This window comes from Phocoena sinus, chromosome 20 (assembly GCF_008692025.1).
Source record: "Phocoena sinus isolate mPhoSin1 chromosome 20, mPhoSin1.pri, whole genome shotgun sequence".
NCBI classification, from domain to species: domain Eukaryota; kingdom Metazoa; phylum Chordata; class Mammalia; order Artiodactyla; family Phocoenidae; genus Phocoena; species Phocoena sinus.
Window position 1 is genome coordinate 36,943,347 of NC_045782.1, and position 26,672 is coordinate 36,970,018.

At 54.7% G+C, this 26,672-nt stretch overlaps 2 protein-coding genes across 7 annotated transcripts in view; one reads left to right on the forward strand and one right to left on the reverse strand.

Annotated features, from left to right (window-relative positions):
- Window positions 1-15,421, forward strand: part of ARHGAP23 (Rho GTPase activating protein 23) — a 93,938-nt gene extending 78,517 nt beyond the window's left edge. For 4 of the 6 annotated variants that reach the window (XM_032615611.1, XM_032615610.1, XM_032615612.1 and 1 more), the window contains one exon: window positions 323-2,912. In XM_032615611.1, the coding sequence (XP_032471502.1) occupies window positions 323-1,363 (1,041 nt within the window). In that variant the 3' untranslated portion in view covers window positions 1,364-2,912. Of the gene's footprint in view, window positions 1-322; window positions 2,913-13,459; window positions 13,471-15,075; window positions 15,087-15,410 lie in introns of those variants that run through there. The other 2 variants (XR_004347292.1, XR_004347293.1) reach the window with 2 other exon arrangements.
- SRCIN1 (SRC kinase signaling inhibitor 1) overlaps window positions 15,151-26,672 on the reverse strand; it is a 63,609-nt gene continuing 52,087 nt past the window's right edge. Inside the window, 5 exon segments of the mRNA XM_032615614.1 lie at window positions 15,151-15,538; window positions 21,838-21,984; window positions 25,746-25,825; window positions 25,828-25,867; window positions 26,428-26,580. Coding sequence (XP_032471505.1) covers window positions 15,404-15,538; window positions 21,838-21,984; window positions 25,746-25,825; window positions 25,828-25,867; window positions 26,428-26,580 — 555 coding nt within the window. The 3' untranslated portion in view covers window positions 15,151-15,403.

Below are 26,672 nucleotides of genomic sequence, written 5' to 3' on the forward strand. Positions count from 1 at the left end.
ACTGGATGTAGAGAATGGATTGAAAGTTGGGGCGAGGTGAGAAACCAGCCCCCAGCTCGCAGGAAAGAGCTGAGGGCCTGGATTAAGACCGGACGAGGTGCCGAGGAGGCTTCAGGATTGAGGGGGGCGCAGAGGGGTAGTCTCTAGAGTGCATAGTGACACTCCAGTTGGGACAGCCGTCCAGGAGGAACAGCGGACGTGAGAGTGCTGGGCTTGGACCTGTTAAGATTGGGTGCTGTGGTGTTGGGGTGTAGGGGTGGGACGTTGGAGGGCGCTGAGGCTCTCCGGGCGCCCCCAGCACACTGACCTGTCTCCCGCACAGGGCTCGTGGGCCCGCAAGAAGGAGCCGTACTCCCGGGAGATGCTGGCGATCTCCTTCATCTCGGCGGTCAACCGCAAGAGGAAGAAGCGGCGGGAGGCGCGGGGGCTGGGCAGCAGCACGGACGACGACTCGGAGCAGGAGGCGCACAAGCCCGAGGCGGGGGCGGGGGCGCCGGCGCCTGGGGCCCAGGACCGGCCGGAGGGGCAGCGGCCGGGCGCCGCCGCCCCCGAGGCCCCCGGGCGCCTCAGCCCCCCGGCGGCGCTGGAGGAGCGGCCGGCCGCGGACACGCGCTCCATCGTCTCGGGCTACTCCACCCTGTCCACCATGGACCGCAGCGTGTGCTCGGGCGCCGGGGGCCGGCGAGCGGGCGCGGGGGACGAGGCGGACGACGAGCGCAGCGAGCTTAGCCACGTGGAGACGGACACGGAGGGCGGCGCGGGGCCCGGGGGGCTCCCGGAGCGCCAGCCCTCGTTCAGCTCGCACCACCTGATGCCCGGCGACACCCTGGCGCGGCGCCGCCTGGCCCGGAGCCGAGCGGACGGCGAGGGCGCGGGCGCGGGCGCGGCCGTCGGGCTGCCGGGCTCCGCCTCGTCCAGCAGCCAGGAGTCGCTGCGTCCCCCGGCGGCCCTGGCGGCGGCGGCGGCGGCGCTGGGCTCGCGGCCCTCGCGCCTCGAGGCGCTGCGGCTGCGCCTCCGCGGCACCGCGGACGACATGCTGCCGGTGCGGCTGAGGCGGCCGCTGTCTCCCGAGACGCGGCGGCGCCGGAGCAGCTGGCGCCGCCACACGGTGGTGGTGCAGAGCCCAATGACCGATCTCAACTTCAACGAGTGGAAGGAGCTGGGCGGAGGGGGCCCCCCGGAGCCCGTGGGCCCGCGGGCGCACAGTGACAACAAGGACTCGGGCCTCAGCAGCCTGGAGTCCACCAAGGCGCGGGTCCCGTCGACCGCCGCCTCGTTGCCGCCCGCGCCCGGGGAGCCGGGGGCCCTGCAGAGCCAGCCCCCGCGCCGCTCGGCCGCCTCCCGCCTCCATCAGTGTCTGTGACCGCCCCTCCCTCCACCCCCCTTCCCCCACCTCCGCGCCGAGCGCCCCTTTGACCCACCCGGAGCCCCTTGGTTTCCCAGGAATCGCCTCTGCTTGCACCTCCGCCCCGCCTTGTTGCCCCTGGGAGCATCCGGGTGCAAGTGGGAGGCGCTGAGGCCGTGTCTCTGGTTTGTGCGCTGGAATTGCTAGGGGGCGGGCAGAGAAGACGGGACTGGACGCAGAGTGGGAGTGGGAGGGAGAGGGGCTCCGGGGCTGAGGAGACGGAGAGGGGCTAGGCTGCTGAGGCTCTGGGCAGGGCTCCTGGGGCGGTTCTCTGTCCCTTGGGTAAGTGACAGAGTGTGCCCTTCTGGGCCTTTGTGTCTGCACTTAGGGACCCTTGTCGGCCATGGGGTGTGGATAGGGACCCCCCCCCCCAGCCTCAGACTAAAGAAAAGACACTGGGTGATGCTGGCTCTTCACTCCTTTCCTCTGCCCACCTCCCCGCAATTAGCTCCTAGCTGCCAGCTAAGGGAGGGCGGTTGTGTATGTATGTCTGGGGAGAGGAGGTGCAGGGTGGTGGTGTCCATGGGGGGGGGGGCGTGGTGTGTGCGAGTGTGTGTAGTCACTGTCCCAAAGTGTTCCCAGTAGCAACTTCTGCCACTCCTGCCCGCTTCAAACCCAGCTCCCACCGGGGCTCCCTGCCTTCGGCGCACACAGGGATCCTGCCCCGCTGCTGCTTGTCAGCGCCAGGGAAGGGGGTTGGGACTTCTCAACCTTCTCAAGAGGCAGGACTGAGACTCACCAGGGTTATTCCCCCACCACCACCTTTTTCCAATCTCTAAATCACACTCCCCAAGCGGTTTGACCACGGGAACCTGCCTGTTCCCCAGACGGTTTGGGGAGGGTCCACGGTCACCCCTGCTAGACCTCTTGCCCCTCTATTTGTTCTTCCAGCTGTGTGCCTGCTCCTTCCATAGCTGAGGCACACAGGCCCGAACCTTCTTCCCTTTAGGAGGGGGCGTAGAAAACATCCCTGGTGTCTGTCTGTCTCTCTCTCCCCCCACCCAACACACACGCACGCGCGTGCGCGCGCGCATGCGGACACACTGATGGATGAGCTCTCAGCCGGGCTGCTCCCACCCAGCCCCCTCTTCTCCCCACAAGTTGTAAATAGACCTCAGATCACAGGCCTCCCCACACACGCCCTCACTCATTCCAGGGAAGCCCAGGTGGGGTTGTGAACCCACTGCCACGTCTATCAGTCCTCTTGTTTTATGCCAAGATTTGCTGTAAAGTAGGTTTCTCGCTCCTCCCTCCCTCATCCTTTATTGTAAATATTGTCTCTAAATGTGTAACATATTATAAAGAATTTATAAGGATTTTTAAAGACGTTTTGCTCATTTAAAAAAGTGCTGTAACCGTGTTGGATAAGCCTCTGCTCCACGTCCGCATGTCTCCTTTCACTGTGTCCTTGACACACCTCTCTAGGCGACAACTAAGATTTCCTGCTTCTGAAAAGTCCTGTCTGAAAAGTATAGTCTATATCTTGGAAATAAATGGCCTTCCTCGAGGCATGAGTCAGCTGTCTCACTTGTTTGGGAGGGAGGAGAGGGCAAGAACGGGGCTAGGATGGGGGAAGGGTGAGGTACCTGTGGCCCACGGAAGGAGGGCAGTGGGGCTGGACCAGGTGGTGGCAGAATGGAGACAAACCTTTGCTTCCTGGTGGCTTATAGGTGTCCTGGGAGACTGGCCTGAGCAATGACTTGGGCACAGAAACAAGATGGAAGGGCACTGACCCTCATTGCTGCAGGAGATTTTCATGCACCTGTTCTGTCTTTTCCTGTAGAGACCAGGAAGGTGCACAGGCACCTTCCTTCTCAGGTCTGTCTGGAACTTCAGAATGGTCCAGAGGTGCTGCCGAGCAGAGAGGAGGCTTGGGCAAGGCCCAGGCCACTGATGGGGTCCATCCTGGCCAGCCGTCATCATAGGCACTCCAGATCCAGGCGATATCCCAAGAGGACAGTATGGGTTTTGCCCTTTGTCTTATTCACATGTGTAGGCCTTACAACCTGGGATGGGCTTCCTTCCATGTCATGTCTCTATAGTTGCCCCTGCCAGCTTCCAGGCTGCCTGTGATGAGCCTAGTAGCCACCGGTAGGAAAAACAGATGACAGTTGTCAAAGAGAACCTAGGGAAGAGCCCTGGAACTGGGAAGAGCTTAGTGGCTCACTGAATCCCCTTCCTTCCTCCACCTCTGCCCCATAGCTTGTTTTTGTTGGGCAAATGAGCTAGAGCCAGTGTTATTGTGGGCCCACACCAGCCCCAAGGGCTTTATATGTCCTAAGCTAATCCTCCAACACTCTTTGGGGCTCTGGCCACAACGCTGTTATCTCCATTTTATGTATGAGGAAACTGAGGCACGGAGAGGTGACATACTCGTCCGAGGCCACACAGCTAGTTAAGTGGTGAAGCCAGGATAAATCTAAGCCCTGAGAAAAGACACAAAGACAGGGTCACTGCCAACTGGGCCACCTTCAAGCTGTAGTAGGTTTTGGATGAGAATGGATCAAAACCTTGTGTTCTTCTTCAAAAACAAACAGAAATGAAGACATCTCCAGTAAAGAAAAACAGAATTTGTCATTAGCAGACGTGCCATATAAGAAATACTGAAGGGAGTCCTGCAAGCTGAAATGAAATACATTAGATCTGGGGTCCCCAGTCCCCGGTACAGGTCCGTGGCCTGTTAGGAGCCAGGCCGCACAGCAGGTGAGCGGCAGGCAAGCAAGTGAGGTTTCATCTACTGCTCAGCATCGCTCACGTGACCGCCCGAACCATTGCTCGCGTTAACTGCCTGAACCCTCAACCATTCCCCGCCCCCACCCCCAACCCCGCCCCAGTCCGTGGAAAAACTGTCTTCCCTGAAACCGGTCCCTGGTGCCAAAAATGTTGGGGACCACTGCGCTAGATGGTAACTTGACTCCACACAAAGAAATAACACCAGTAAGGGAAACACATAGGCATTATAAAAGACAGTATAAACATTTTTGTTTGTAAATCTTTTTTGTCTTTAAAAGGCAATTGCATAAAATGATAATTACAAGACTGTGTTGACAGGCTTATCATGTATAAAGATCAATTTTTTTTTTTTTTTTTTTGGCTCCAGACGCGCAGGCTCAGCGGCCATGGCTAACGGGCCCAGCCGCTCCGCGGCATGTGGGATCTTCCCGGACCGGGGAATGAACCCGTATCCCCTGCATCGGCAGGTGGACTCTCAACCACTGTGCCGCCAGGGAAGCCCTAAAGATCAAATTTTTATGACGATAATAGCATGAAGGAGTCAGGAGGGAATGGAGCTATAATGAAGCAAAGTTTTTGTACACTATGAAAATTAAGTTAATATTAATCTGAACTACATATATATATATATATATATATATATTTTTTTTTTTTTTTCCTGCATTGGATCTTAGTTGCGGCGTGCAGGATCTTCGTTGGGGCATGCCGGATCTTCCGTTGCAGCATGCAGGCTCAGTAGTTTTGGCGCACGGGCTTAGTTGCCCTGCAGCATGTGGGATCTTAGTTCCCCGACCAGGGATCAAACCCTCATGCCCTGCATTGGAAGGCGGATTCTTAACCACTGGACCACCAGGGAAGTCCCTGAACTATATTGTTTTAAATTAGGATGCTAATTGTGATCCCCAGGACAACGACTAAGAAAATAACTCTCCCAGGACTTACCCACTTGCCGAAACTAGAGAAAGCCCGCGCCCAGCAACAAAAACCCAATGCAGCCAATAAATAAATAAATTTATATAAAAAAAGAAAATAACTCTCCCCAAAATATTGTAAATGAAACAAATATGAATTAAAAAGATACACTAGAAAATATCTATTTTACACAAAAAAGGCAAGAATCACAGACTAGAAGAACAACAAAAAATGACATATTTAAAAAAGAAAGCAAAATGTCAGACATAAATCCTACCTTATCAGTACTTATATTGAATGTAAATGGAGTAAACACCCTAATCAAAAGGCAGAGATTGGCAGAATAGATTAAAAAACATGCTCTGACTACATGTTGTTCACAAAAAATATACCCGAGATTCAAAGACAAAAAATTGTTGAAAGTGAAAGAATGGAAAAAGATATGATGAAAAGAGTTACCAAAGGGAGCTAGAGTGGTTATATATGTAGGAGATAAAATAGGCTTTAAAGACAAAAATCATTACTAGAGACAAGAAGGACATTTTTAAAAATTAATTTATTTATTTATTAATTTTTTTTTTTTTGTGGTATGCGGGCCTCTCACTGTTGTGGCCTCTCCCGTTGTGGAGCACAGGCTCCGAACCCGCAGGCTCAGTGACCATGGCTCATGGGCCCAGCCGCTCCGTGGCATGTGGGATCTTCCCGGACCGGGGCACGAACCCATGTCCCCTGCATCGGCAGTCAGACTCTCAACCACTGCGCCACCAGGGAAGCCAAGAAGGACATTTTATAAGAATAAAAGGGTCAGTCTATCAAGAAGACAACATGATTATAAATATATACACTTCTAACAACAAAAACCTGAAGCAAAAACTAACAGAATTGAAGGGAAAGTAGATAATTCAAAATACTAGTTGGAGGAAATTCCCTGCTAGTCCAGTGGTTAGGACTCCACACTTTCACTGCTGAGGGTGCGGGTTCAATCCCTGGTTGGGGAACTAAGATCCCGCAAGCCATGCGCTCAGCCAAAAAAAAAAAACAAACATACACAAACAAAAAACCCCCAAATAATAGCTGGATATTGCCACTGTCAATAACGGCTAGAGGGCTTCCCTCATGGCACAGTGATTTAGAATCTGCCTGCTAATGCAGGGGACACGGGTTCGAGCCCTGATCAAGGAAGATCCCACATGCCATGGAGCAACGAAGCCCATGCACCACAACTACTGAACCTGCGCTCTGGAGCCCGTGAGCTACAACTACTGAGCCTGCGTGCCACATCTACTGAAGCCTGTGCACCTAGAGCCCATGTTCCACAACAAGAGAAGCCACCGCAATGAGAAGCCTGCGCACTGCAAGGAAGAGTAGCCCCCTCTCGCTGCAACTAGAGAAAAGCCCGCACGCAGCAACAAAGACCCAACGCAGCCAAAAAAATTAATTAATTAATTTTAAAAAATGGCTAGAATAACTGGGCAGAAGATCAACAAGGAAGTAGAAAATGTGAACAATACGACACACCCAACTAGACCTAACAGATATCTAAAAATTACTCCACCCAACAACAGCAGGATAAACATTTTTCTCAAGTATACATGGAACATTCTTCAGGATAGACCAAATGCTAGGCCATAAAACATGCCTCAATACATTTAAAAGGTTTGACATCATACAAAGTTTGTCCTCCAAACACAATGGAATTAAATTAGAAGTTAGCAACAGGAGATTTTGTGAAGTTCACAAATATGTGAAAATATAAAAGCACACTACTAAATAACCAATGAATCAAAGAAGAAATCACAGGGGAAATTAGAAATACCTTAAGAGGAATGAAAGCAAAAGCACAGCATATCAAAGCTTATGGGATGAAGCTAAAGTGGTGCTTAGAGGGAACTTTATAGCTGTAAACATAATATTGGAAAAGAAGAAAGATTTCAAGTCAATATCCTAACCTTTCACCTTAAGAAACTAGAAAAAGAAGAGCAAACTAAACCCAAAGCAAGCCAAAGGAAGGAAATAATAAAGAGTGGAAATAAATGAAATAGGAAATAGAAAAAAAAGAGAAAATTAATGAAACTAAAAGTTGGTTCTTGGAAAAGATCAATAAAATTGACAAATATTTAGCTTTTTTTCTTTGTCAGTCTAGCTAAATGTTTATCAATTTTGTCAATCTCTTCCAAAAACTAACTTTTAGTCTTATTAATTTTTTATTAATGTCCTCTATTTTTCTATTTTCATTGATCATTAAAGAAATACAAACCACAACCACAGTGAGATACCATTTCATACCCAGCAAGATAGATTAAATCAAGAAAATAGAAAACAACAAGTGTTGGTGAGGATATGGAGAAATAGGAACCCTGGTACATTGCTGGTGGGAGTATAAAATAATACAGCCACTATGAGAAACAGTTTGGTGGTTCCTCAAAAAGTTAAACATAAAATTACCAATGACCCAGCAATTCTACTCCCAGGTTTATACCCAGTAGAAATGAAAATATATTATGTCCCAACAGTAACTTGTACGTGAATGTTATAGCAGCATTATTCATAATAGCTAAAAGGTGGAAATAGCCCAAAGGTCCATAATGGATAAACAAATCATTGTATATATGTATAATGAAATATTATTTGGCCATAAAAAAGAAGGAAAGGCAACTATAGTTAATAACACCGTATTGCATATTCGAAAGTTACTAAGAGTAAATCTTTTCTTTTGGCCGCACTCTGAGGCATGTGGGATCTTAGTTCCCCAAGCAGGGATCAAACCCACGCTTCCTGCATTGGAAGGGCGGAGTCTTAACCACTGGACCACCAGGGAAGTCCTGAGAGTAAATGTTTTTTTGTTTTTTGTTTTTTGTTTTTTGCGGTTCGCGGGCCTCTCACTGTTGCAGCTTCTCCCGTTGTGGAGCACAAGCTCCGGACGCGCAGGCTCAGCGGCCATGGCTCACGGGCCCAGCCGCTCCGCGGCATGTGGGATCTTCCCGGACCAGGGCACGAACCCGTATCCCCTGCATCGGCAGGCGGACTCTCAACCACTTGCGCCACCAGGGAATCCCCTTGAGAGTAAATATTAAAAGTTCGCATCACGGGACTTCCCGGGTGGCGCAGTGGATAAGAATCAGCCTGCCAATGCAGGGCACACGGGTTCGATCCGTGGTCTGGAAAGATCCCACAAGCCGCAGAGCAACTAAGCCCGTGCGCCACAACTACTGAGCCTGCAAGCCACAACTACTGAAGCCCACGCTCCTAGAGCCTGTGCTCCACAACAAGAGAAGCCACCGCAATGAGAAGCCTTTGCACCACAACAGAGTAGCCTCTGCTCACCCCAACTAGAGAAAGACCATGCGCAGCAACGAAGACCCAACGCAGCCAAATATAAAAAAAAAAAAAAAAAAAAAGTTCGCATCACAAGAAAAATTTTCTGTAACTATGGATGGTGACAGATGTTAACTAGACATTGTGGTGAGCATGTCACAATACATACAAATATTCAATCATTATGTTGTATACCTGAAACTAATATAATGTTGTATGTCAATTGTACCTCAAGAAAAAAACTTTATTGCTCCTACCATTTTATTTCTGTAAGCAATGAACAATTTTAAAATGGAATTAAGGGCTTCCCTGGTGGCACAGTGGTTGAGAGTCCGCCTGCCGATGCAGGGGACCCGGGTTCGTGCCCCGGTCCGGGAAGATCCCACATGCCGCGGAGCGGCTGGGCCCGTGAGCCATGGCCGCTGAGCCTGCGCGTCCGGAGCCTGTGCTCCGCAACGGGAGAGGCCACAGCAGTGCTAGGCCCGCGTACCGCAAAAAAAAAAGAAAACTAAAACATTGTTGAAAGAAATTTTACAAGATCTAAATAAATGTAAAGATATTCCATGTTTCAGAAGACCTTGTGTTGTTAAGATGGTAGATTCAGCACACTCCCCATTAAAATCCCATCTTTTTGTCTTTTTGGCAGAAATTGACAAGCCGATCCTAAAATTCCTATGGAAATGCAAGGGACCCAGAACAGCCAAAACAGTCTTGAAAAAGAAAACAAAGTTGAAAGTTCCCAATTTCAAAACTTACTACCAATCAAGACATGTGGTACTGGCATAAGGATAGACATATATTTCACAGGAAACATTTCTTTGGAAAACTCCAAATCTTTTGGGTTGAACTAAGAGGGATAAGTTTTTTTCCCTGACGTGGGCATGATGGAGGCCCTGAGCCGAAGCAGAGGGTCTGTGGATTTTGAGTGAAATTTCTGGCACTGTGGCCAGGCGTATGGGATGGAGCTTCCTGCCAGGTGTCATTATGAGTGCTGTCAATCATTCAGCATCAGAGAGTGTCAAGGGAGCCTGTGTCAGCTAATGGGCATGGTGGCCTCGTGCCCAGGGCCCCAGCACTGGGGATGGTGCTCAGCTACCCTGTGAGCTCCAGGATCGCTTAAGCCACTCAAGGTCAAAGAGGAAGAACACACCCAGAGGACTCAGAGGTGTGCAGTAAGGGGGGAGAAGATGTGGGTTTCCCAGGTTTCTATTTGTAAAGCAGTCCCTTTTCTCCTATGAATTAGGATCCGGCTCTGAGGTCAGTCAAATCCTTTGCTCAGTCACTTTCCCCATCAGTAGACTGGAGGCAATAATACCAACAGCCCACGTGATGAAGATTCAACGAACACTTAACAAGTGTAGTGATGAGAATTATCAAGCACTAAGAAAGCATGGCTATGGGAGAGAGAAGTCGTGGGTTTAAGTCTTAGCTCCATTCACTTTGTAGCTACAAAGTCTCTGAGATTCAGTTTCCTTCCCTCAGCCCTCAGATTGTTTGCTTTGAGTGAGTCCAGGCAGCCGTCATCTGTACCTGCCCCTAAAAAACAGCTCTGCTCTCACTCCTGCCCCGCCCTCGCCCCACCTCATCACGCCACAGCCACAGGCAACTTCTGAAACAGCATCAAATCACGTCACTTTCTGACTTAAAACCCTCCTATTGGTTCAATGGCTCTGAGAAGAAATCCACCTTCCTCACCACATTCATCCAAGACCCGCTGTGACGGGGCTTTGCTCACACTCCCGTGTCATGTCGTGCCCCCTTTCCCCTTCTCAATTTCCTTGGATTTCATTCATTTTCTAGAACCCACAGATGACTTCCCACCTCAGGGCCTTCTGTGTGGGACACTCAGCCACCAGCTCCCATAGAGCCACCCTGTCCATTCTGAAGATCTCCCCTCAAATGTGAACCTCAGGGCCTGGTCGCACTCTCTGAAGTGGTCCCCCATTACTCAAGGCCACAGCCATTGCACGCCTGCTTCCCTGGGGCACGACTCACCGTCTGCCTCAATTTTGCTCAGGTATTTGTGTTTTGGCTGAGTCCCCTCCTAGGCGCTCAGCCATAGTCCCAGTGAGTCAACGAGCAGCGCTGGCAAGGAGGAGACAGTCGGGAGGCATTTGAAGGACGAATGAAGTGCCTGGCATAATTCTTGCCGTGCATTGATGGTCCCATTTATTACTTGATCTTGAACTGTCAGTGACTGAGGTGATTCTAGAAGATGAGGGGGCTTTGGCTACTGGCCCAGCTTTCTGGGAATAGAGTGGGAGAGAGAAGGCAAGATCTGCTGACGTTTCAAAAGGGACAAAAGGGATGAGGTCTGGCTGAGAGTCTGAAGGGCTGCTTGGTAAGTGGGTGACCCATGGAGTGGGGCCTTGCCTGCAGACAGCGAGCACATCCTCACCCTCAGCCTCCAGTGAGGCCTGGAAGAGGGTGGCGTAGGCCACTGACGTTACCTCATGGCATGGAAGGGATGGTTTGCGGGAGGCGGGGGTAGAGGAGACCCAATAATACCCCAGGTCTCAGCCCAGCTGGAGAATGCCTGGAAGGGCAGCCTCAAGGACCCTTAGAACGTGCTGGGACAGTGGCACAGCCTTCAGAATTCCAGGCAAACCCAAAAAACCCAAGCAGGACATCTGGCCCACTCGATGGCGGGGCAGGCTAGACTCTGATGTGGTAGCCTTGGAAGGGGCCGGGCAGCTCACTGGCTACAGGGCCAGGGTCCAGGGCTCCCACCCAACCAGAATCGAGGGTAAATCTCCTCACAGGGGTCTTCTAATTTCACAGGCGACCACGGAGTAAGTGGAGCCAGTAGGCCTTTGAGGAGGACAAAGCAGAGATGCAGCATGACTGGGGCTAAATCTTCAGGCGAGCATTTTCCAAACCGTAGGTTCTGACCCATTCGAGGGTCATGAAATCATGATTCATGATTGAACCCAATTCAGTGGGTTGTCAGCAAATGTTTAGACTATAACAGAAAATAGCAGAGTACATTGTATGTAGTAGGTGCTGTTTCACTAAATACGTGGGTGTTTGTGTGTGGACATGTCTAAATCATTGAGATGTAAAATGGATTTCTTCTCTTTTTTTGGCTGTGCCACATGGTATGCAGGATATTAGTTCCCCGACCAAGGATCGAACCCAAGCCCCCTGCAGTAGAAGTGCGGAGTCTTAACTACTGGACCACCAGGGACTGCTACACCAACACGGGCCCTACAGGGAAGTCCCTAAAATGGATTTCTTACTGTGAGTTACAGTTTTAACAAAGTTTGAAAGCTGATGTTCTTGATAGGATGGGTGGATACCGTTAAAGTGTCATCCCACCCAAAGGGCAGGAGGCCAAGACCCGATCCAGGGGACTGCTGGAGGTAAGCAGACCCGACTTGGCTTTGGGGGAAAGCATTGGGTTTGGAGTCGGGCAGAGCTGGACTCCAATCCTGACTCTGCATCCAGCTACTTGTGTGACTCTGGCAAGACGTCTAATGCCTCTGGCTTTGTCACTTGCAGGTGTAAGTGACACCAGTAGCTTCCTCGCTGATGGTGGAGAGCTGGCGCCCCGTGAGTTAGCGGTCCTCTTCTCCAGCATCTGGATGAGGTCGGTTCTCACGGTTGCTCTTGCAGGCAGCAGCAGCCCCAGGGCCCCTGTTTCGGCCCCTCCCTCTTCGCGCTCTGCCAGCTCAGCTGAGGGGCAGTGGCTGCCAGGGATTCCCCATCCTCCATCCCACCCACACCAGCACCTTCTAGGATGAAGACGAGAAATAATGAGACAGCAGCCTCCAGGAAGGAGATTCAGGAGAGGAAAAAGAAACAAGTTTTATTTAAGCCCCCAAACACTCGGCTAGAAAAACCGAAAAGAAAGAGAGCAGGAAGTGGGAGAAGAAAAGGGACATTAAAAAAGAGAGACAGAGAAAACACAGCAACCCTTTTCCATTTAGAAATTGTCAAGTTACACTGACAGAGGTCACAGAATATCCACAGAAGCCATCACTGCTACACCAACACGGGCCCTACAGGGTGGACAGGGCGGGGCGGGGTGCGGAGCTGGGCTCGCCCTGGGGGGTCCCACCTGGGACCCCTCTCAGAGCCTCGGGCCTGAGGCTCCTGGGGAAACAGCATATTGTGGAAGGGGCGGGAGAGAAACCCCCCATGCGAGTAACACAGCACAGTGGGCAGGGGCTGGGGAGACCAGCTACAGGGGTCCCCCCAGACGTCTTGGTTATCTCTTGGTCAAGCACACACTGATGGACAGAGCAGCGAGGCGCATGCAGCTGGGGGGGCCTTGACGTGCTGGGGGCTTTGAGAGGGCCCAGGGGCTGGAGGCTTGGGAGGGGAGCCGGAGCAAGTGGTGAAAGGCCAAGGACCATGCACACAGGCGCTCCCACACGCGGGGTCTACACGCATGTGCACGTGCATGCGCACCTCCCACGCCCCTCCACGCACACCCTTCTGTCCACACACACACAGGTCACGCATTACACGTGTTCTCACACGCCAAGGTCCTCCACATCAATGTGCAGGTGGGCACATGCCAATGCCCAGGCCACTTACATGCACCGCTGTGTGCACGCCTCCCTGCACACGCGTGGGAGGTCACGCCTGTGCACGCTCATGCTTCCTTCCCTCTGCACACTGGTGAATGGACTTGTGCCAGTGGATACACACACACGCGCACACACACACACACACACACAGAGGCTGCGCACAACTCCTCCTGTAAATGTGCAGGCACCAAAATGAAAGATGCAAATTCCACTGGGCTCCACGTGAGTGGGTGGGGTGGGGCGCAGGACTCCCTCCATTTGCTCCCTTGTGGATGGACACGCCCTTCTTCCCCCCCTCCAAGAGACATTCAACTCAGGACAATGACGGTGGGGCAAACGTTTAGGGCACAGGGTTGAGGGTGGGAGGTGCGGCAAGGGAAAAGTAGCAAGCAGAGAGTAATGGAGCAGAGGGAGGAGGGGGCACCACTCCCCCCCTCCCTCCCAAGTCAGGGTGTCTCTGTACAGCCGAATCAAACCAAACCGTTTCACTGGACCACAGAAGCCAGGCCAATGTACCCACCCTCTAGCCCCCTCCCCTGCCAAAACAGCGGCCAGGGAGAGAGCGCCGTGGTTTTCTTTTTTTTTTTTCTTTTTTAAATATTTATATATATTTATATTACGTATATTATATATATATATAATATGTAAATATATTTTTAAAACAATATAAAATGTTAAGACACTTCACTTAAATGTAAAGAGTTCCCTGCAATTAAAAGTAATTGCATCATTTATGAGGTCCTTTTTTTTTTTTTTCTATTTTCCAGGGTATTTTTTTTTCAGGACGGATTTTTTTTTTTTTAACCTCTTCTTTTGTTATTTTTCAAAAAGGCTTGCTTGCCTTTGTACAAAAATGATCCAAAGCTAGAAAACAAGGATGAGCCAACAAAAACAACAGAAAAAGAAAGAAATGAAGGAACACAACCCAATTCCCCCTCCCCCCCCAACCCTCAACAGCTCCCCCTGGCTCTCCCCAAACGCCAGGCTCCAAGGTCTAGGAGGTTCTGCCCCTGTGATGGCTCCTTCTTTCTGTGCTTACTCGGGGAGACTAATCCCAACGCCCCCCACCCCCTGTGCTTACCCCACTTTGTGCTCCAAATAGGAATCCTGCTCCCTGGGGACCCCACTCCATCTTCCTCCTCCTCCCCCATCCACATACTCTCCCTGCTGGCCCCTCACTGTGCCCTGGGGGGAGCGGGGCTAAGAACCAAAACTGGTCTCTCCAGCTCCTTCTCAGGACCCCACTAAAAGAAAGCCTCACTGCCCACAGCCTCTGCAAAGCTGGCGCCCACAGGTTGGGGGGTGCTGGCTGGCTGGTCAGGCTTCAGGGACCCTCGAGGATCTCACCAAGGGTCCCCAGACCTACCCTGAAAACCCTCAAATCTCAAAGAGGATGGTTGAAGGTCAAGTTGCCCCACCTGTGGGGTCAGAGCTGTCCTCGCTGCCCCCATGAAACCCCTCTCTATTCCCCCCACTTCCCTCACAACCAGACCCTCCCCACCCTCCAGGCCTCAAAATCTAATTTGCTATAGGCCCTTCATTCTTGCCCACCCCACCCCCGTTAAATAAGTTAATGTCACTTAAAGTGCTAAATTAGGAAACTAAAAGTACCAATACCCCTCCTCGGGGCTGCCCTCTCCCAGGGCAGTGTCCCCAGTGTCAGGCTGTCTGCTCAACCCACCGTCCACAACCAGCAGTCCAAAGGTGCCCCTTCCTCGGATCAGCGCCAGCCAGGCAGCTCCTCACCACAGGACGGTGGTCCCAGGAAGCCAGCTCCTCTCCAAGGACACACAGATTCCACGGGCTCACACCACCCTGAGGCCCCTCCACCTCTGGCCTCCCTCTCCAGCCCGTCTGTCTCGACTCCAGGCCCACCCAGGCATGAGTGGACGGGAGCAGAGAAGCAGCGGCGTTGAGTCACATCCCGAGGTTGGACAGGTGAGGCGCCTCCAGGGCCAAAGTCTCCCGATGTCCCATTCTCCAGCCTGATTTTGGGATTGGTCCAATGTCCAGGTTTTCCTCCAGGAAGGCTTCCGAGGAAGGGGAGAGGGGGTGTCTGGCTGCTCCAAGTCTCCACGCGTAGAGTTTCTTTGGAGTGCTCTTGGGAGGAGTGTGTGGGAGACGAGGAGGTGGGGCAGGGGGGGAGGAACTTCAGGATGGACTTGGGAGGGAAAGTGGGGAAAGAGAAAAGGAGGCATGATGACAGGAAGTGTGCCATTCTGGAACAGGAAATCAAGGGAAGGTGTCACGTTTTGGTTTTTAGTTTTACTGGTTTGCTTTTTCTTTCTTTCTTTTTTTTTTTTTTTTAAAAAAAGATAATTAAAAGTGAATCATTAAAAAAACCAAAAACACCAACAGGGGATGGGCAGAGAGAGCTGAGGACAGGCCACCTTCAGGGGATCTGGAGAATGGTGTCAGGGTGGGGTGGAGATGAAGGGAAGCCGAGGAGAGAAATGGCAGGGATAAGGGAAGGGGCAGGCGGGGGTGGGGGGTAAGGGAGTTTCTAGAAGGAGATGGAAGAATTCCTCGCCCCAAAGGAAGTCAATACGGGGATGGAGGTTCTGGAAGCCGAGGGCTTTTCTGAGACTGGGCTTGAGGTCTCATTCGACCCGCTCATCTCTTTAGACGGTTTAGTGGCCTGGAACAAAAACAGAGGTCAGGGGTCAGAGAGAGGAAGGGGAAGCTTTGTGCTGGCCCCCAGTTACAGTTTTTTTTTGTTTTTTTTTTTGCGGTACGTGGGCCTTTCACTGCTGTGGCCTCTCCCGTTGTGGAGCACAGGCTCCAGGCACGCAGGCCCAGCGGCCATGGCTCATGGGCCCAGCCACTCCACAGCACGTGGGATCTTCCCGGACTGGGACACGAACCTGTGTCCCCTGCATCGGCAGGCGGACTCTCAACCACTGCGCCACTAGGGAAGCCCCAGTTACAGTTTTAAAAAGTGAAAAATCTCCACAAATCCAAGAGAAAATTAACTGCAAACAGTAGAAATCAGAGGAGGATCTGGAGAGAGTGAGTAGTTCCCTGAGACAGGGGAGGAGGTGGGGGGGCACAGCAGGGGCAGAAAGGGGGCACGGGGTTGGAACAGAGGGCCTGGGGTGGGAGGGTAGGCCCACGGTTACTGATAGGAAAGAGAGAAGGTGGGAGAGAGAGACCGGAGAAGCACAAGGGAGGGCAGCCCAGGGCCAGGACAGGCACCAGGAGCAGAGCAGGTGGGGAGCAGGGAGAGGGCAGGAGAAGGGAGGAGGAGGGGAAACGTTAGCTGCCCAAGGGGAGGCGGAAAGGGCGCAGCCCAGGCTGAGAGGAGGGCCCAACCAGCCAGCAGCCCAGTCAGGGCCCCTTCCAGCCTCAGCAGGTCTTACAGGGGCAACTGAGGAATGAGCTTGTCTCCCTGGGGGGGCGCTTCTTTAAAGACCCTCCCCCCGCCGCCTCCTGCCCCGCAAGTGTTCCTCCACCTCTGAGCTGTGCCTTGTGGGTAACGGGAGGTCACCCCCTCGTGACGTGTCCGGCACTCACAGGTCACCTCTGACAGAAACGGCCGTGCCCCCTCCTCGCCTCCAGCAGACCCCTTGCATTTACACTGGTCCTGGAGGTGATGGCCTGTCACAAATGCAGACTCCAGGGCCCCGCCCCAGGGCCCACCTCTAGCATGAGCTCAGGAATCTGCATTTTAGCCAGGCGCCCCACGTGATCCTGCTGCACAGAACTCCGAGATCACTCGATTAGGGCAACACGGACCAGGTTTTCTCTCTGCAGTTGTATCCACTGTCCCTCCTGGCCTTACTTAGCTACCGACCCATCCTGATGGAAAAAGACAAGGCATGAGGACTAGAGGCAGAGTGCTGTGGTGCACCGACAGAGACCTCCTGCAGGCCAGGTCTGGGCACGCTCACGCCCTTTCTCCCCGACCTACATTATCACCCAGCTGCTGGGCAGCCTCTATCAGATGCTTCGCAGGGGAAACCCAGACGGTGCCTCCCGCAGCCTGGAAGGGAACCAAGGAGGCCGTATGTACCTGACTGGCCGACAGTGAACCCGCCCTTGAGGTTGCTGGTCACATTTCTTCTTCCACATGTGCACAGCAATCCCTCCCCCTGTTCTTCTTAATTATGTCCAGAGAAACAGAGCTTCGTCACCTTTGTGACAGGCAGAAACCTCATAGATGGTCAGCTTTAGCCGGGGGAGACTGGAACTGTTCGCCACACCCAACGGGCTGAACCCCACACCCCTCCTCTTCCTGTGGGCCAGAGTCTAGCCCCCTCTCTGCGCCCCGAGCCTACTGACCTGTCCCTCCAGGCTACGAGGCATAGATTTCCACACAAGCGTAGGTCATCTTGATGCTGCCGACCCTGTTGGCGCCTCCTCCAGGGCCACTCCCAGGGCCACCTCCTCCTGCCTACACGCCCTTCTTCCTAGCTGTTTGCCTGAATCAGGCACTGGGCTGGCAGAAGAGGTGGGGCTTCCCCCAGCCCAAGGGGAATGCGTCCTGATTAAACCTATGGCAATTCAAGCCGTTCCCTTCTCCTAGCCAGTGACTGATCTAGAGATAGGCAGTGAGGAGAGAGGGGAGGTCAGCTGGGGGCCTCTGGGGAAGGTTCTCCTGCTCCTACAATGATCTGTGTTGTGTGCCTAGGAGCCCTGGAATGAAGGCAGATGTGTTCGGGTGGGGGGGGATGATGGGCCACCTGAACAGTAATATGGAAGGAGCCCAGGTCTTCATGTCCTTGAGCTGCTGAATTCCCCAACCCTGGAACCTCCCTGCTTCTTGTTTCGTTAGCTAATACCTTTCCTTGTCATTTAAGCCATTTTGGAGTTTCTGTTATGTGCAGCTAAAACCACTTAGACTGCTACATGTGAGGCCCACCATTGTTCCCCTAATGTTCTTGTCAACAGTGTTCCCGTCACGAGTGCCGTCTCCCCAAGGCTTGGCGGCACCCACGAAGTTATGCTTCCCAGCAAAGCAGTAGAATCCAGCGTTAGGACAAGCAGAATTTGTAACTGGCAGACCTGGGTTTAAGTCCCAGCTCTGCCACTTCCTAACCATGTGACCTTAGGCAGGTATCTCTCTGGGTCTTTATGTTGTTACTCGCAAAGCAGGGATAACAGCACCTACAGCACTAGAATCACATGAGACGGTGCACGAGGCCCAGTGCCTGCGATGCAGGCAATAAATGGTAGCTATTATTATTATATCATTAGTATATTAACATTTCAAGTCTGCATTGTCTAGTTCCATCGGGATTGGGCCTGATCAGTGGCAAATTCATCCATTCATTCACCTAACCAACAAATATTTATTGAGTGCCTATGTGTGCCAAGTACTGTTCTAGGTGCTGTAGGGATGTAGCAGTGACAAAGGGATTAATGCACAGATTTTTAAAGATATAAAGTTGTCACGAGGATTAAATAAGATGCTTAAAATTGGTACAGAAGAGGGGTGCTATTTTCCTCTCCATCCCCAGATCTGATTTCTGCCCTGCTCTGCACCCTGGTTGGCTGACCCCGCCATGCCTTGGCTGGCTGGCTGGCTTGGCTGGGTTTGCCCATTGGGGATGATGACAGGGCGGAAAGAGAGAGGGGGTAAAGTTTCTTCCTTACTCCCTCCCCACTTGGTGCCATGTCGCTGGCACGCTGTGCCCTCCATAACTACAGCACCTACTGTCCAGCTCTCACAGGACTCCCTAAACCCTAGGTCCCCAGACCCCTCTCCCCAGGGAGGTCCAGCTTCCTGCTCTCACTGGTCCCTGGGTGCCTCAGCATCTCTTGCTGGTCCCTTCATTACAGTCTCTTCACCGGAACCAATGGAGGAGATACACTAGGTGTCCAGCAGTTGCTTAGCCCTAGTAGAAGAGGGGCTGTCCACAGTTTCATGCCCGCACCAAGCCCTTGATCCTTGTCCCCTGGGAATCTGGCTCTCATCCCACCCCTGAATCTTGAGCACATCCAAGAGCTTTTCCTCAATCGTTTCCTCTGATTTCTCTGTGGTATCAGGTACAGTTGCACCCCCTCTCGGAACTTTCTCCACTCCTCCACCCCGATTTCTCTGTCTGGTCCTGGCACTTCTATTCCCCTCCCCCTCATCAGTGTCAAGGCAGCTTCGAGCTCCTAGTGTCAGAACCACGAGATGAAGGAGAGGCCTCTGTCCAGCCCTGGGCCCTGACAAAGGTACAATGCAGCTAAGCATGGTGGTGACTCCTTCCCTTTGGAGAGCGCTCTGTGGCTTTCGAAGTTCTTTCCCACGCACGGTATTATATCACATGAACTCAGAAGCCGGCCTCTGGGTTCTTGTCCTCATTGTACAGATGAGGAAAGAGCCTGCAGAAGGCAGAGGACTTTGACCAGGGTCACAGACTGAGCTGGGATGGAACGGTGCCCTGGCCTCAGGATGGAGGGCCAGGTGATATGGGTGACTGGAGCAAATGGACGGGCTGGGGTGGGGGGGGCGGGCAGGGAGAACTGGGCTGAGGGAGCCGAGGTTGGTCATGAAGAGCCAGGGCTGCCAGTGAGGGAGTTTTTGATTTTCTTACCCAGCCGGGCTGGAGGGCACAGGTGGTATGCTAGGGGAGTGATAAAATCAAATCCGCATTTTACAAACAACCCTCCGCACCCCGCAGGTCTGGGAAGATAGGTTAGGGGTCACAGAAGTTGCAGGGAAACCTTAGAAGGGCGCGCACCAGGATACCGAGGCACGGATGATTTTTTCCCCTGCTGCTTTATAACATTTCTTTACTTTAAAACATTTCTGCAAAGAACGTGTAATGCTTCATTAGAGAGAAGATGCTTTTTTAAAGAAAGGTTTCTAGAAAAGTGAAAGTGAGATACAGCCACACCAGTCATGTGGGAAGAGAGAAGCACCATGTAGCTGGGGAAGGTGAGGGAGGCGGGGAGCTCAGGGGACCCCTTAGCGTAGGTGGATGCCCGGGGCTGGTGACTTTCCCAAGTGGTGAGCGGCGAGCAACAGGGGCAGGCTTGAGCTCAGAACAGAGACCTGGGCAGGGACAGATGGCACCTGGTGCCCAAGGAGAGGAGCACGTGATGGGAGCAGCAAAGAGGCTGTGGAAGAAGACGGACGCAGGGGAGTAAAGAGATGGGCAGAGGGGAGGTGCCCAGGAGGGTCAGTGAGGGCTGACAAGGGAGGAGAGGATGCCAAGGAGCGGAGGGTCTCACGGCCCCCCAGTGCACGCAGGGGGGGCAGCGTATGTGCCCAACGCTGCAGAGAGGTGCGTAGAGCACGGTGCAAAGAGGCCACTTGGAGGCCACTGGAGACCTCGCCAAGCCCAGGGGTGAGGCTGGAAGGGAGCAGGAGGAGGGGGTGGGTTGAGGGATGAATGGAGGAGAGGGCGTGGAGGCGATGGAGGTGACTGGAGGGGCAGGACAGGGGGCAATAGGCAGAGGAGCTGGGTGCCGGGGGAGTTGGGAGTCAGGGTGAGAGGTGGGGAGCATAATTCCAGAGGAGGGAGGCGCCCGCTGAAGAGGCTGAAGCAACTCTGTGCGGGGATGGGGGCCTGGGTGTCAGTCTGGATTTGAGCCCTGCTCCAGCACTTGCCAGCCCTGTGACCTTGGGTAAAGCCTCAGTTTCCCCATCTGTCAAATGGGGATAATAAGGCCCATCCTCAGAGTAGTGAGTGTGCAACGAATTAATGTGTGTGTCTGGCACAAGTGAATACCCCGGGAATGTCGGCAGCCATTCTAGACACCGAAGAGAGACCAGCCTGGACAGGATGAGGGCAACTCATCCTTGGTAGTGGCAGGAAAAAGAGCTGGGGGTGGGATTGGCAGGATGTGTCTGGGGACCCATGAGGAAGACGGTTGGCCAGCAGGGAGCTAGTGAGGGGCGTCTCCACTGGACTCCCCAGAGGACCAGCAGGCAGACCTGTGTGCCCAGGGCTGGGCAGAGCCGTGTGGTGGGAAGGGCTTTGGGATCCCTGGGTCCCAGTCCTGGCTTTGATGCCACCTTGCTGTGGGCCCGTGGGAAGTCCCTTTCCTTCTCTGAGCTGTCCCCTCATCTGTAAAGGAGGTGGCTAGACTTGCCCATCTCTCACCTCCTGCCTCTGAGCCTAGAACCTTCTTCAAGTCACAGCATCTGGACATTTCATGACCCCCACTCCCAGCCAACACTCAGAATGGGACCTGGCATACAGGAACTGCTCGGAAATATTTACTGAACCAAACGAGTGCACTAAAGGTCTCTCTGAACATCTAGGCCTGAGGACCATTTGCATCTTCCGACCGGGCCACAGGCGAGCCACAGGGCAGAGACATCCATGGGTGAGGCTGTCAACTCTATATACTGTCCCAGGCCCACTAATTAAATCTGAAAGAGGGTGCAGCGCCTCCACCACTATTACGGCACCCAACGGGGGGCCGAAGTACTCCCCTTCCTCCCCCTCCCCATTAACCACACTGCAACCCAAACACGAGACTGAAAAACAGATGCAAAACTGGTTTCTCCCTTAGTTGGGAGGTGGCCTAGGAGCTAAGAGGGAGGCTGAGATGAGAGTGGGGACCCCAAAGAGCAGGTGGGACTTGAGAGCAGAGGGAAGGAAGCAGAGGAGGGGAGTGGAGTGGCAGGAAGACAGGCATAAAGGCCCCTTCCACACCCCGGGGCCACCAGCCTTAGCAGAGTCTTGTCCAGGAGCGGCTGAGGAGACAGCCTTCTCTGGTTCTGTGTGAGGGGCCTTCTGAGAGAGGAGCCATCTGGCTGAGAACCAGATCCTGAGCCCTGGGACTGGAGAGAGGAAGGAGAAGATGGCTTAAGGGACCGGTGGGGCAGTCCTGGCGGGGAGGACCTCTCTGGGCAGCCGGCAGGAAGGTGGTCACAGGAATACTGGCAGGAGATGGCCAGTACACAGCAAGAGCACACAGCACTGCCAGTGGGGAGGGGGAGGGGGAGGGCGTCTGGATGGGGCCAGGCCCCGCCCCCGTGGTGCCCAGGCTTACCTGCTGCTGGGCCTGGATCCTCATGTACTCGGCCCTCTGCTTGCCATGCTTGCCTTTGTCGGGGCTGCCTGCCTGGCCCTGGGCCGCCTTCAGCCGAGAGGTCCCCAGAGTCACCACCTTCATGGGTGGCACACTGCCACCGCCACTCTGCAGGAAGAGGAACAGGGTCAGGATTGGAGGTGAGGTCACACAGGCACCCCAGGCACGGTGGGCCCTCTGAGACCTGGAGAGCTCTCCCTGGCTCCACATCCCCCCACCCCAGGAATCAGGCCCACTCTCAGGCCAGGTTTAAGGCCTCCCTGCAGGAGAGGGAACGGGGCCCCCGGCCAGGTTCCCAACAGCTCCTGGGTGAGAACCCTGGTGGCTTCTTTGAGTAGCCTGCGGGCAGCTGGTGCCCTTCTGGGGGAGCCATTTTTAAGGTGAAGGTCCCTGGCACCACCACCACCACTCCTGGCCCGAGAGAACGTGCCTCAGATCTGGGGGGGAGGGGTCTTTATAATGGCAGACAAAGTAGGACTGGCAGCCCCAGGCCCACATCTTCCTCTGAATGGGAGGATGGGGGCGAAGTCTCCCTAGAGATGGACAAGTCCAGCCCCCTTGAACCACCCCAGGGACCAGGCCTGCCCAGAAGGGCGGCGCAGGCAGAGAAACAGCAGAGACAGAGAGAGTCAGACAGGAGAGGAGGAGGGGAGTGTGGGGATGCAGAAGGGGGAAAGAACTTTATTTGTCGGTTTACAGATACAGAGCAGAGGGAGAGGCCCCGGTCCCCACCACGGCTGGTTGGGCTGATCCCTGGGCAGGCCAGCTTCCCAGCCTGCCAGGGGCTCTGCCTGCAAACCCAGCCTGGCACCGGGCTCCCAGGAGGGGGGGCGGGGCTGAGAGAAGGCCAGTGGGAGGAGGGGGCTGGCGTGGTGCTCCTGCAGCCTCCCACTCCCTCCAGCTCTGAAGACTGGAGCAGGAAGGTAAGAAGAGAGGACGGGGCAGGAGGCAGCCACCTGGGGACCAGGGGGCGGGGGTGGGGGGCTGCCAGGGGATCCCGCGGCAGGGGCCGTGCCCATCTGGCTCAGGGTGGCTTCCAGCTCCCGGAGCGTCTCCTCCAGGCTGTCCATCCGCCGGGTGGTGGCACCGCGCCCCGTGCAGCCCAGGCCAGCAGCACGCTGACCCCTGCGGTCCCCGCTGCAGGGTTGGGCGTCGTGTCCAGAGTCCTTGAGGGTCTCCTCTGGGTAGGTCTCGGCAGTGGAGGGCTCCTGGGTCCTGTCTGGGGCAGGTCCCCGAGACAAGGGGACCCCAGCTCCTCCCTTTTCTGGGCTGTGGCTCCCTGTCCCCAGTCTCTTCAGAGCCGCCCCTTCCTTCTCCAGCATCGAGCTGTTCCCGGGCTGGGAAACCTCAGCCATTAGCCCTGGCGGGGCCTGTGGATTATCCCAGCCCCTCCCGCTGCCAGCCAGGGTCCGGGGTCGTGGGGTAGGGGTTGTCCTGAGGCTGGGTTCCTCAAGCCTGGCCTCTGGTGGAGAAGGAGGTTTGGGGGCACACTCTGTCAAGATGATCCGGGGGACGCAGAAGGGCCTGCGGCCTGCGGCAGCCTGCGGAGAGAGGAAAGATGAGCGAGAGTGTGGTCCCTGCAACCAAAGCACCCTGAGCTGGGATGGGGGGTCGCATGTGGGTGAGCCCAGCCCCTTCCTTTCACAGATAGGGAAACCGAGGCAGGGGAGGGTCCTGACTGAGTTTACCCAGCAAGTTAGAGGCAAAGTTGGGACTAGAACTCAGGCCTTTTTCCACCACACCCTACGGTCTCCCACTTTCTGGCAAAGATGCCAGTTTACCTAGAAGCACAGACACACGTTTACATCTCATCACCCATGTTAAACTCTGAGAGCAGCTCTCATGGTTACTGCCAGGAGTTTACCCATCTGTGCGATGGAGTAACAGTAACGTGAGGCTGGTGGAGGATGAAGTAAGCACAAGTGTGCACGGGCTTGGAACACTGCCTGGCACGGTGTAAGCGCTCGACAGGTATCAGCTATTTGTTGACTCGAACTGAATGTCCGAGACCCGCAGCCCCGTGTGGGTGGAGACCAGGTGTTGGCCTCTGGCCTCGGAGGGTGGGTCTGCCATCCTCATCTCAGGCCAGAGATTCCTGGTCCCTACCCCTTACTTCCGGAGCTTTCTCTGAGGGCTTCACAGTCACAACGGGAGGGGCTCAGCTAAGTCCCTCTGCTGCACAGGCTTGGGCAAAGCTAGAGCATCTGCCTCTGTGTGAGCGTCCCGGGCTCTGGCTTTGGTGGGGGCACAGAGAGAGGCCCCCAGTCACCCCTACCCCACTTGAGTGAATTCTGGTCTAATTCTGAGCAGAGTCTTATACCAGGAACTGCCGTAAACGCCTTCATCTTGAATCCTTTCTGTTGCCCGTGAAATGGCTACGACTCTCATCACTTTACAGATGAGGAAACTGAGGTGGGGGGTGTCATGTAATTTACCCAAGGTCACTTACCCACAGCTAGCTAGTGGCAGAGCCAGGATTTGAACCCAGGCAGTCTGACTCCAAGTCCAGTGCTCTTTCCACTAAAAGGAGCCATGGGGAGATGCGTGGGGGGCAGCAGGGATCCCCAGACCCCCCGCCCCAGGCAACCCACCCAGCCCTGCCACCTGCTTACCTGGATGTGGGAGGTGCAGACTGGGAAGGCAGAGAGGGCGACCCATGCCCTCCCGGCTCCACTGCCCGATGGCACCTCAGGATACAGAGGGTCAGCCAGCCCAAAGGGCCAGTGGAGGGGCTCTGCCCACTGGACCCCACCAGGACTGGCTTCCAGGGCCAGAAAGGTGCAGTGGCTGGGTGCAGCGGGCCAAGGTGCCGAGGGCACAGCCAGCCTGGGGCAGCCCTGCCATACCGTTCACCCCCAGACGGCTCCTTGGACTGCTCTGTGCCCATCCTCTGCCCAGCAGACAGCACTGTCTACCTGTTTGGTGCCTGTCTGCTCCCCCTGCCAGGGAGCCAAAGCACCACCAGGTCTCAAGCCAGGCTAAAAATCAGGTGGCGGCCAGCACAGAACCCACTGTGGGCCAAGAGAACCAGATGAGGAAGGTGAACACGTGAGTGCACGGGAGGCTCCCCTCTGCAGAGCAGACGCCCTCCTGCTACAACCTAACTGGGCAGAGGGAGACCAGACCACCGCCCCGCAATTCCCCCTCCCCAACCAAGCACAGCCCCCTGAGGTGCAGACAGCAGGTCACCCTCAAATTCCCAAGAAAAAATAAAGAGGAAATCAGTGCAGCAGGACAGCAGCAAGGACTGAAGTTGAAATGCCCAACACCGACAGCCAAGGAAGGGCATGGGTTTCTTCCATCCCAAGCTCTCTGCCCAGATGGGGCCATGGGGCGGAGAGAGACTGTAAATGAGCCTTCCTCCTGGGCATCCTGGTGCCCAGAGCAAGGCATAGATTCTAGTGGGAGAAAGCGCCCCCACCTGGCACAGGCAGCAGAATAGGGGAGATGGGGGCAGGGACCAGGCGAGGGCTCAGGACAGTGTCAGACTTTGAGTTGGGCCTAAAGTCATGTAACAAGCACGACCCAAACTCCAATCTTGGACCAAAGACAAAACGTGGGCTTCGGGCCAGACCTAAACTCTGGCTGCAGATACGAACAAAACACCCACCACAGGCCAGACCCGGAATCAGGCCTGTAAGGAAAGGCAGGCCCAAGGGGGCCACCAGGTACCAGGCTGCTGGAGTCTGGAGAGGGAAGGAAGGGTGATGCACCCGTCCTTGGGGCGGGGGAGGGGGTGAGGCCGTGGCAGTGGCGGGACTCAGGGATGTGACTGGCAGGTTCTAGCGGGTTAGTGTGAGAAGTGAGGAGAGGAAGCGTGGAGGCACAGGCAGAGAGAGCGCCGTGAGAGGTGGGGGGCAGCCCGTTACCTTCCACGTGGGGCCCGGGGCTGAGCCCCCAGGAGGCCCCGGGTCCTGGGGGAACAGCAAGGTGGGGATCGGCTGGCGGCAGGGCGTGGGGGGAGGGGAGACACTGAGCTTCTCTCAAACACCTGGGGAGCAGAAGGTGGGGGCAGGTTTGGAGGAGGGGGTACAGGGAGGATGGGGGTGCTGGGCTCTGACCCAGGCACTCAGGGGGAGGGGGTGGCCTGGGCTGGCCCTCCTTGGCCCCTCACCATGGCCACTGGCCACCAGAGGCCCTGGTGGTCCAGGTCTTCAGCCTCTCGGGGAGGGGTGCTGAGAACACTCGAGTCTGGGTGACTTACAGCACTGGGAGGGGGTCAAGGTATATGGGCAAGTCTGTTAGAGCTTCTGTTCTCAGAACACTAGGGGATGGGGGTCTCAGAGCACAGGAGGTGTCAGGGCAGCTGCGGGGTGTCTCAGACACTACAGTAAAAACTCAAACATGCGGGGAGGGACTTGAGACCCCCTCCCCCATTTTACAGTGGAGAAGAAACTGAGGCAAGGAGAGGATCCTGAAGCAGCCTCAGTGGGGACCCAAGAATCCAGTCCCCTGTCCTAGTCCGGGCACCTCACCCTGGGGTCAGTTTGACAGGCAAAGGGGGCGGGCCTGGCTGATGACTCAGGGGGGCCAGGTGCGCCCCTGACCCACCTCCAGCTCTGCGATGATGCGGTCCTCATCGTCCTCATCCTTGATGGCAGAGGCCATGATGGGGGGCGTGGAGGACGGACGGGCCACCTCGGACACGGCTCGGCGCAGCTTCACTTGGGGCTTCTGCACCTCCAGCTCCTCAGACTCGGCCTTCTGCAAGGGCCCGGTCCCCATGAAGACCAGGCTCTGGCACCTCCAGCTCGCCTCCTAGGCCCTAGCACTTCCAGACCATCTCCCACCTGCCC